Source organism: Rhinoraja longicauda, chromosome 14 (assembly GCF_053455715.1).
Source record: "Rhinoraja longicauda isolate Sanriku21f chromosome 14, sRhiLon1.1, whole genome shotgun sequence".
Taxonomy (NCBI): Eukaryota; Metazoa; Chordata; class Chondrichthyes; order Rajiformes; family Arhynchobatidae; genus Rhinoraja; species Rhinoraja longicauda.
Genome location: NC_135966.1, coordinates 9,010,408 through 9,021,633, shown reverse-complemented (window position 1 = coordinate 9,021,633; position 11,226 = coordinate 9,010,408). Strand labels below are relative to the sequence as shown.

Here is an 11,226-nt window from a genome sequence, read left to right as displayed (position 1 = left end):
TCATTTAGAACTGAGATGAGGGAAAAAAAATTCAGTCAGAGTTGTAAATCTGTGGAATTCTCTGCCTCAGAAGGCAGTGGAGGCCAATTCTCTGAATGCATTCAAGAGAGAGCTAGATAGAGCTCTTAAGGATAGCGGAGTCAGGGGGCATGGGGAGAAGGCAGGAATGGAGTACTGATTGAGAATGATCAGCCATGATCACATTGAATGGCGGTGCTGGCTCAAACGGCCAAATGGTCTCCTCCTGCACCCATTGTCTATTGTCTATTGATATGGGGAAAAAGCAGGAACAGGGTACCGATTTTGGATGATCAGCCATGAAGGGCGGCACGGTAGCGCAGCGGTAGAGTTGCTGCTTTACAGCGAATGCAGCGCCGGAGACTCAGGTTCGATCCTGACTACGGGTGCTGCACTGTAAGGAGTTTGTACGTTCTCCCCGTGACCTGCGTGGGTTTTCTCCGAGATCTTCGGTTTCCTCCCACACTCCAAAGACGTACAGGTATGTAGGTTAATTGGCTGGGTAAATGTAAAAATTGTCCCTAGTGGGTGTAGGATAGTGTTAATGTACGGGGATCGCTGGGCGGCACGGACTTGGAGGGCCGAAAAGGCCTGTTTCCGGCTGTATATATATGATATGATATGATTATATTGGCTCAAAGGGCTAAATGGCCTACTCCTGCACCTATTTTCCTATGTTCCTACGAATAACGTTTCGTGCAAGATTAAAGCCAGTCAAGTCCAATCAAAGATAGTCCGAGGGCCTCCAATGAGGTGGATAGTAGTTCAGGACTGCTCTCTAATTGAGGTATGATGAGTCAGTTGCCTGACAACAGCTGGGACAAAATTGTCCCTGAATCTGGAGGTGTGCGTTTTCACACTTCTATACTTTTTGCCGGATGGGAGAGGGGAGAAGAGGGAGTGGCCAGGGTGCGACTCGTCCTTGATTATGCTGCTGGCCTTGCCGAGGCAGCGTGAGATAATAAATTGAGTCAATGGAAAGTTAGGTTGATTTGTGTGATGGTCTGGGCTGCGTCCACAATTCGCTGCAATTGGTTTCGATTTTTTATTGTCACGTGTCGGTACACCGGGCAATAAAATAATCTAAACTGATGATCAAGGAAAGGTGGCCACAATTGTCCATTGTTGGCTTCCCCCTAGCCCATTGTGGACATTGGACTTTGTCTAAGGAACTGGTGCACTACAATGCTGAGAACTATATTCTGCACTCTGTACCTTCTCCTTTGCTCAACCTGTTGTACTCGAGTTTGATTTGATTATATTTATGCGTAGTATATCTGATTTGTTTGGATAAGATGCCAAACCTTGGTGAAAAGCTTCATTTTGCATCTTATCCAAACAGATCATCAGTGCTGGCTCTGATTTGTTCTTTTCATTCGTTTGTTTTTTATACCTATTCACACCTCTAGTTCCCCTCTATCCTGACTGAAGAAGGGTCTCGACTTGACACGTCACCAATTCCTCCTCTCCAGAGATGCTGCCTAACCCGCTGAGTTACTCCAGCATTTTGCGTCTATCTTCGGTGTAAACCAGCATCTGCAGTTCCTTACCACCCATGGGGTGGGGCTCAATTGGACAGTACCCTAGCTCTTGGAAGGACCGTTCAGAAGCCTGATAAAGAAAGGAAAATATGTAAGAAGGAACTGCAGATAGACACAGAAAGCTGGAGTAACCTAATGGGTCTGGCAACATCTATGAAGAAAAGGAATAGGTGACATTTCAAGTCAAAACCGAAACTAGTCTGAAGAAAGGTCTCGACCCGAAACATCACCTATTCCTTTTCTCCAGAGATGCTGCCCCTCAGTCTGAAGAAGGGTCTCACCCGAAGTGTCGTCCATTCCTTTTTCACCAGAGATGCTGCCTGTCCCGCTGAGTTACTCTAGAATGTTGTGTCTACCTTCGATGTAAACCAGCATCTGCAGTTCCTTTCTTCACATTTTGATATGTACTGTGGGTCGGTGTAGTCAGCTTAAATTATTGAATGGATATTAAATAATACTCAATAACTATATTTCTTGCATTGCTCAAATGGCTATTTAAAAAAAATGCTGGTATCATATCATATCATATATATACAGCCGGAAACAGGCCTTTTCGGCCCACCAAGTCCGTGCCGCCCAGCGATCCCCGTACATTAACACTATCCTACACCCACTAGGGACAATTTTTTACATTTTACCCAGCCAATTAACCTACATACCTGTACGTCTTTGGAGTGTGGGAGGAAACTGAAGATCTCGGAGAAAACCCACGCAGGTCACGGGGAGAACGTACAAACTCCTTACAGTGCAGCACCCGTAGTCAGGATCGAACCTGTGATAATAACGTGGCCTTTTGTGCACTGTAGAATTTGAGAATTCAAAGCAATCTGAACTAAACTGCTTTAGTTCACCAATTCAGCTGCTGGTGACTTTAAAGGAACAGGTCTGGTCTGCCTGGATTCAATCCAGCAGGTCCGTCAACCACAACGACCAAGGTATTGTCAGCTTGTTGGACAAGAGTGGAAAAATGTCTCTTTACAAGTGAATTATTGGAACACATTCAATTCAGATCAAGCCCTGCTATTCCGAACTACAACCTGCCCTCGCGTTGAATGAGAAAACGTCGCACGTCTCCGTCTGCAGATTATACACCATCTCTACAGTTACAGGCAAAAAACAAAAACACTGTGATTTCCCCCCACCCTCGCCATGTTTTAATCTATCAGACCATTTTGTTCAGCATCCAATCTCAGTGGAAGCATTTGGAGGTGTGCCGAATAAAAATAAGATACTTTCTGTGAATTTGTGCGGGGCACTTGCAAATCAACACGGATCATTGCTCTGCCCCTTGGCTTAGCTGTAAGGATTCACAGCCAATGGACACGAGGTCAGAGAAACCATGGGTTAGAGGCAAGGATCGCTTATACAGGTAACAGGAAATGCCAGATTTAGCTTAGTTTCGTTTATTTATTGTCACCTCTACCACGGTACAGCGAAAAAGGTTTTGTTGCGTGCTAACCAGTCAGCAGAAAGACAATACGTGATTACAATCGAGCCGCAGATATATGGTAAAGGGAATAATGTGAATAACGTTTAATGCAAGATAAAGCCAGTCAAGTCCGATCAAAGACAGTCCGAGAGTCTCCAGTGAGGTAGATAGTAATTCAGGACTGCACACCAGTTGTTCAGTTGCCTGATAACAGCTAGGAAGAAGTTGTCCCTGAATCTGGTGGTATGTGAATCTGAACATTGCATCAATGTATCTATCTATACCTGTGGATGTACCAGAGAATGGCTCGATTGCAATCATATATAGTCTTTCCGCTGACTGGTTAGCAAGCAACAAAATATTTTCACTGTACCTCAGTACACGTGACAATAAACTAAACTAAACTATAAACCTAACTGGACACTTCTGCAATATTACTTTATAAAATATCTCCGTGCAAAGAACAAAATAGATTTTAAATCATTTTTGTTCTTTCTTAACAAACATTTTCTGGTCAGCTACTGCTCTTTTTCCTCAGCACCAACAAGCCTTAAAGCCTCAAATGCTACAAAACAAACTATAATGTTTCCATGTGTTGGAAGGAACTGTAGATGCTCAAGTTGAGATGTTCAAACTAATTTTTAATACATATACATTCCTAGCATTTTAAATTGGCAGACTCACGGGTAAATATAGTTACCGTGAGGAATGGAAATATTATAGATAGACACAAAATGCTGGAGTAATTCAACGGGACAGGCAGCATCTCTGGAGAGAAGGAATGGGTGACGTTTCGGGTTGAGACACTTCTTCAGACTGAAGAAAGGTCTCGACCCGAAACATCGCCGATTCCTTCTGTCCAGAGATGCTGCCTGACCCGCTGAGTTACTCCAGCATTTTGAGTCTATCTATAATATTTCCATTCCTCACAGTAACTATATTTACCCGTGAGTCTGCCAATTTAAAATGCTAGGAATGTATATGTATTAAAAATTAGTTTGAACATCTCAACTTAATTTCACTCTGGATTCTACAAAGGCAAACTAACACAGGGGACTGAAACACCTGCAGAAAATCTGTAATGTTGTACATTGATACATATACTCTCTTTTCTCTCCCCCTTCTTCAGTCTGAAGAAGGGTCTCGACCCAAAACGTCACCCATTCCTTCTCTCCAGAGATGCTGCCTGTCCCGCTGAGTTACTCCAGCATTTTGTTTCTACCTCCTTTCTTTCCATCCTGACTCTCAGTCCGAAGCAGGGTCTCGACCCAAAACGTCACCCATTCCTTCTCTCCGGAGATGCTGCCTGTCCCGCTGAGTTACTCCAGCATTTTGTGCCTATCTTCGGTGTAAACCAGCATCTGCAGTTCCTTCCTACCCAGATATTTGCTAAACTTTACAATAAAGAACTTACGACCCAAAAGAACGATAACTGCTTTTATTTCTACTTGGCAGCTACTATTATTTGCTGAATGGAGATTAAATGCATACTGTGATAGTTATTTGTTATTTAATAGCTAGTTAATGCAGCAGAATTGAAACAAAACCTAATTGTGCACACTTTGATCGAAGTCACTTTTCACAAAAATAGATTTGTATCTCCTTTCTGTTGTACGGGCAGACACGTGGGCTAACGGATAGTTTTTTTTTCCACTCTCAAGTTTTGAGCGTATATGTGTGCCTTCTGATGTTTGTGTTCTTCAGAACACAGGAAGTCTTGTTGTTAATGTTCTGTTTTAACTCCCCTAATCTTTTGGTAGTCACAGGAATTCCAGCAAATCTCAGATGGCCAATTTTTTTTTCAAATACCTTTTCAACCTCAGTCATATGACGCTGAAGCAAAAGCATAATATTAAACTAACAAAGATATGGTTGTGTTATATGTAGCCCCGATTACAGTAACATTAGCTCTGTGCTACCCACAAAGTTTAAACATGCGATTTAAATTCACAATTCTGCTTGACCGACCTTGCCTTTTAACCCCATTATATCCTTCTGGTGTTTGCAAATTTATCAGACTTCTTTGTTGCTTTCTGATGAATATATTCCACCTTAGTTTTTTTTTTCTCTCTCTGTGACTGCATCTCCCAACATCTCATGGGTTTTATTTTAAAGTGCAATCATTTTCCTTGCTTATCTACCAAAGTTTATTTTGGAGTTGGAACTAATTTCATTCAAGGTTAATTGTGATCATAAACACTGGATGTAAAGCATTGGCCGCAGCCAAGTTTGGCTCAAGAATGTGAAGATTGGCAGGGAAAAGTACGGTCCAACGCAATGTTCAAGGCTTAAACAAAAAGAACCACCATTTTATCTTTGTTGACATGGGCTCCAGCTGTACAATCACAGCCCGGAGAAAAACTCTGCAGATGCAAATAAACACATTGCACAAAAAAAAACGTCACTTTACATGTTGTGTTATTTCCCACAGATATTTCTGTTGAAGTTGTCTTGCTATTGTGTGGAAACTAGTTTTGTAGAGATACTGAGACTGATCGTGTGAGAGGATTGAACTAAAAGCACACCATGTACACTTTGAATTGCCGGCTCCCAATAATAATAATAATAATAACAATAATAATAATGTCTTTTTTATTCCTTTGACCTCAGGAGCTCACCAAAAATCACTTCCCCGCGTAACAACATTCATCTTTGAATTAAAAAAAGCAGTTTAAAACGTACAAATCAGAACTAGGCAGAGGTAAAAGAAAGTCAAATGCTCTTCCCAGTTTTCCCAGTTTATGGAAGAGACACTGACCACTTGAACGTGGCGACTCCTTGAATGAGATTTCCGACAGCTCATATCATTCAGTACGAAATGAACAGTGTGCCTAATTCACGGAAACTCTGAGCCTGTAAGTACTTATTAAAGAGTAATGCCATTTTTTTGCTCTGACAGTGCCTGTGTTGTGTTACTAAGCCAACAACAAAGATAGTGTCTCAATCTAATTCCACCCCCCCCCCACCCCCCGTCCCACCCATCACCCCTCTAGCCCTCAAGCAAACGTCTTTATGAAGAGGTTTCCATTCAACTCTGCTGCAAGGGGGGAAGGAAAATACCACCACTCTAAGCACATTGCACAACAGTGCGAGGCGCTGAACGCAGCAGCAGCAGCAGCAGCAGGCTGCTGTGGGTGTTTGACTGTTTAGATGGAAATGAAAATGCTCCACCGAGCATTGGTCTTGATAAAGCAAAGTTTTTGTTTAGAAATAAAATGAGAGAAAAAAAAAACGAGGGAAAGCTGACTAGTTGAGAGTTGGGTCTGTGGTACCTGTTCTTGCCTTGCAAGTTTGCAGGCAGGCACAACAGTGCTTTCAATCAAGTGGAAGAGACAGAGACGGGGAGGAGGTAAGACAGGGTCCAATTAGACCTACGCCTTAAAACATAACAAAGGCGGTCTTTTGTTTAACGCAGCGATCACCTGAAAAAAAAAAAAAACATTCGGAAAAACTAGAGTCTTTCCAGAAAGTGACTTCCTCGGAGTCAAAATGCGTTGTTTCTTGTCCAGAAATTTGCAGCATTATTCACGGTTGCGTGATTTAAAATTTGACACATCGAAGAAGAAGGACTGGTGGGATATTACTTTGAAATGCAAATCACAGTCGGGCAACATAAATACAGTAAATTTCAACACCATACAATCTGAACTGGGTACAGATTATTTAATTGCAATTTTTATGCTGTGTTCTATGTGCACGATATTGTGCCTACTATTTAACTTATCATTTAAAATTGCAGAAAACCACTCTCGATTTTTCCAATTGTGTTTACATTTCACTATAGTTGGACATTAAGAAACAATTGGTTACACTTCTCCTTTAAAAACAAGTACCGTGTTCCAGATTTCTTAGCACCAGAAAACGCTGCATTACACGAGATTAATAATACAATAGAATTATTTTTTAAACAGATCTCCAACCAAAGTCGCAAACGATGTATAAATAATGCCTGGTTTGCTCTGGGTTGTATTTTAATGCAAGTCCCTCCACAGAAGTAAACGGCTTTTCACGGAAAGGCTCCTTGCTAAGATAGACACAGAATGCTGGAGAGTAACGCAGCGGGACAGGCAGCTTCTTTGGAGAAAAGGAATAGGTGACGTTTCAGGTCGAGACCCTTCTGCCCGAATCCTGAAACGTCACCCATTCCTTTTCTCCACAGATGCTGCCTGACCCGCTGAGTTACTCCAGCATTTTGTGTCCATCTTGGGTGTAAACCAGCATCTACAGTTTCTTGCCAGACACAAACTTACTTCCCACCCCGCATCGTCGGCATGTTCTCATTCGGGTAAATTGGGGCGGTTAGTGTTATTTCACAAGTATTGACAGACCAATGAGCCAAAATCAAATGTCATCTCCTCCCCCTGCCCCTCCCCATCCCCATCCCGACCACTCAAATAAACAAAAACACAGTGGCCAACTTGCAGTGCACAATGACAAATCTCATCTCTGGCACTATGTCCTTTAACACCAGCCCAGCACTACACATAAACCCAGCACTTATATTCAATCTTCACCAGGAACAAGTAGACCACCACAAGTGATGTCGGGTTTTTTAAAATTAAATCCTATTCTTACTGACTTGAAATTTGTCAGAAGACACTAATATCTGGGCAATATTCCGTATGTGTGATCGAAAAAGTCTACGTCACTTTCTGAAATAAAGCATCAACAGTCGTAGAAAAGATCAGATTGAACGTAACATCAGGATGAAGTTTAACCTCGACAACGTGACTAATTCCACCCTCCTCCCCACTCCCATCCCAACATGTAAAGCAACACATCATGAAAGGTACAAGCCCCAATGTCCAATGTAGCTGGCACTTACAGTGGGAGAGAGGGGTCCATTGGCGAGGTAAGGATCCTGGAGCATCAGGAAGTGGGGGTAGCCTGAGTAGGATGTCCCTTTGAACATACCTCCATCTTGATGCTGCTTTGAAACTGTGTGGGGGAGAAAGGGAGAGAGAGAGAGAGAGAGAGAACAAGGAAAGTTTTACTGGTTTATGTTTAGCTTTATTATTGTCACCTGTACCGAGGTACAGTCAAATGCTTTGTTTTGCATGCATTTTGTAAAGTTTAGTTCAGGGATACAGTGCGGAAACAGGCCCTTTGGCCCACCGAGTCCGCACCGACCAGCGATCCCCGCACATTAACGCTACCCTACGCACACTAGGGACAATTTACAATTACACCAAGCCAATTAACCTACAAACCTGTACGTTTTTGGAGTGTGGAACTCTACCTCAGTGCCACCGTGCTATCCAAACAGATCAGATACACCATGCATAAATACCATCGGGTCAAAACTCAAGTAGAATAGGTAGACACAAACAGCTGGAGCAGCTCCACGGGTCAGGCAGCATCTCTGGAGAAAAGGTACAGGTGACGTTTTGTGTCAAGACCCTTCTTCAGATTGATAAATACCGTTTATAAATACGATCAGGTCAAACAAGTACAGTAAGAAAGAAGTAACTCTGTAGTATTCTCCTGCAGGGTTTATATGAATCTTGCTGAGTTATCGAACTATAGAAATTCTTGTTTAGGTTTAGCTTCAGGTTTATTATTGTCACGTGTACCAAGCGAGGTACAGTGAAATGCTTTGTTTTGCATGCTTTTTAAAAAAGTTTAGAAATACAGTGTCCCAATCCGAAACGCCACCATCCATGTTCTCTAGAGATGCTGCCTGACCTGATGAGTTACTCCAGCACGCTGTGAAACGTCACCCATCCACGTTCTCCAGAGATGCTGCCTGACCCGATGAGTTACTCCAGCACTTTGTGTCATTTTGTGGGAGGGAGGGAGATAGGTTTTACTGTTGACATCCACGGCTCTTGGGCGGAGGAGGATTTTTCTCAATGGTGGGGACATCTCACACACACACACACACACAAAGAATCAGGAAACAACCTACCGTCATCGATGTGCTCTTTGGATTTATCTTGGTAGATTCTTTGACCGTCCCGGGAGCGGGTGATCGCCTGTTTTGAGAGATCAAACAGAAAGAGGAGTCTGCATGAGATGGGGTTTGGCTGGGATGGAGGCAAGAGCAAGATGTCTTTAAGGTAGCTCGGACATGCAAGGACGTTTGCATTCATTCACACACTCACTCTCTCACACACTCACACTCACTCTCTCACACACTCACTCACTCTCACACACTCTCTCACACACTGACTCTCTCTCACACACTCACACACTCACTCACACACACACTCACATTCTCTCTCACACTCTCTCACACACTCACTCTCTCTCACACACATCACACTCACTCACACACACACTCACATTCTCTCTCACACACTCTCACTCTCTCTCTCTCTCTCTCTCACACTCACTCTCTCACACACTCACTCTCTCTCACACTCACACACTCTCTCACACTCACTCTCTCACTCACACACTCACTCTCTCACACACTCACTCGCTCACACTCTCTCACACACTCACTCACACACACTCTCTCTCACACACTCTCTCTCACACACTCTCTCTCACACACTCTCTCTCTCACACACACTCTCTCTCTCACACTCACTCTCTCACACACACTCACACTCTCTCTCACACTCACTCGCTCACACTCTCACTCACACACACTCTCTCTCACTCTCTCTCACACACTCTCTCTCTCACACACACTCTCTCTCACACTCACTCTCTCACACACACTCACACTCTCTCTCACACTCACTCACACACTCTCTCACACTCACTCTCTCACACACTCTCACTCACACACTCTCACTCACACACTCACTCGCTCACACACTCACTCGCTCACACTCACTCACACACACTCTCACTCACACTCTCTCTCACACACTCTCTCTCACACACTCACTCTCTCTCACACACTCTCTCTCACACTCTCTCTCACACTCTCTCTCACACTCTCTCTCACACACTCACTCTCTCTCACACACTCTCTCTCACACTCTCTCTCTCACACTCTCTCTCACACACTCTCTCACTCACTCTCTCTCACACACTCTCTCTCTCTCCCACAAACACCCTTCGAGTCTCTCACCTCTGGGTCGGACGGAGCAGGGTGAATGTTCTGGTCCGTCTCCGACTCGTTGACCAGCGATGACTTCACGTCTGCCAGGTCTGTCTCGGTCAGAGCGTTGTCCGAGGCTTTCTCCTCCTGCTCTCCTTCATCCTTGAAGGCGATCATCTCATCGTTCGCACCCAGATCATCCCCTCCACCGCTGTTCAGATGCGGCATGTTTTTTGTTTTTGTTGTTGTTGTTGTTGTTGTTGTTGCTTGGGATTTTCTTTCTTTTTCTTTTCTCCTTCTCCTTCTCTCTCACTCCCTCTCTCCCTCTCTCCCTCCTCCCTCCCCTCCCCTCCCCTCCCCTCCCCTCCAACCTCTCCTGCAACTACCTTTGCTTTTTTTTCTTGTGTGTGTTTAGCACACTGTGCAAAGTTGCTTGTTGCAGTCAAACTGCCTGGTGGGGGGGGGGGGGGGGGGGGGGGGGAGAGGAGAGGAGAGGAGGGGGATTAGAAAGAAATGCAGCGTTAAAAGTTGCAGTTAGTGGGAGTGTGAGAGGGGGTAGAGCGAGCACTGGGAGATCAGTGAAAGTACAGCAGGACACACACACAGAGAGAGAGAGAGAGAGAGAGAGAATAAAGATCTGAAGCAGTTTGTGTTTAGCACCAAGGGGAATGCTCCTCGACTTCAAAGGGAGCCGCTGTTTGATTGACAAACTCCTTGACTGAGGAAGGAAGGAAGGAAGGAGGGAGGGAGGGAGGGAGGGAGTTCAATTGTTTCATCAACCAACCTCCTTAAAATCATCATCATTTGCCTAATAAGTCCCTACCCTTGCGACCAAGCCCCCCTCCCCCCTCCCCCCCCCCCCCCTCCCGATAGGAAAATGTGTTGCATGCCGCTGCTTTTTAAATCCAATATTAATAAGCTTAGAGCAAAGCAATGAACTCACACATAACGTGTATCCATTTTCAACAGTGCCTGTGAAAGAAAGTGCTCTCTTTACGGCTCAATAACCTGGAATTCAGTTTCAACTGTAGATTATCTAACTTTTTTCGCCCCCCCCCAGAATTGCAAGAATCCTTTCATGTGTTGCCTTTGAATTGTTAAGAGGCTGGTATTTTTTTCGAGGGGCATTTTTTTTCTTCTTCTATTTCAAAAGGAAGGGGATTAAAGCAGGCATTCCCAAGTGCAGGAGTAACTCAGTGGGTCGGGCAGCATCTCTGGAGAAAAGTAATGGGGTGAGGTTT

General features: G+C 44.1%; 1 protein-coding gene across 1 annotated transcript; it reads right to left on the bottom strand.

Annotated features, from left to right (window-relative positions):
• Window positions 1–7,598: 7,598 nt before the first annotated feature.
• LOC144600035 (transcription factor 7-like 2) lies at window positions 7,599–10,279 on the bottom strand. The gene is made up of 4 exons (XM_078411378.1): window positions 10,016–10,279; window positions 8,897–8,963; window positions 7,814–7,926; window positions 7,599–7,640 (listed from the first exon to the last, which is right to left on the bottom strand). Exons 1-4 carry the CDS (start codon window positions 10,211–10,213, stop codon window positions 7,629–7,631), a joined length of 390 nt encoding a protein of 129 aa, XP_078267504.1. The 5' UTR covers window positions 10,214–10,279; the 3' UTR covers window positions 7,599–7,628.
• Between the last annotated feature and the right edge of the window lie 947 nt (window positions 10,280–11,226).

What these genes read in the sequence shown, in the direction of transcription:
- LOC144600035 (XM_078411378.1), bottom strand. Translation starts at nt 10,213, where the DNA reads ATGCCGCATCTGAACAGCGGTGGAGGGGATGATCTGGGTGCGAACGAT. An exon ending in CTGCTCCGTCCGACCCAGAG is followed by an intron (nt 8,964 to 10,015) that starts GTGAGAGACTCG and finishes CTCTCAAAACAG; the next exon opens with GCGATCACCCGCTCCCGGGA. An exon ending in CAAAGAGCACATCGATGACG is followed by an intron (nt 7,927 to 8,896) that starts GTAGGTTGTTTC and finishes TCCCCCACACAG; the next exon opens with TTTCAAAGCAGCATCAAGAT.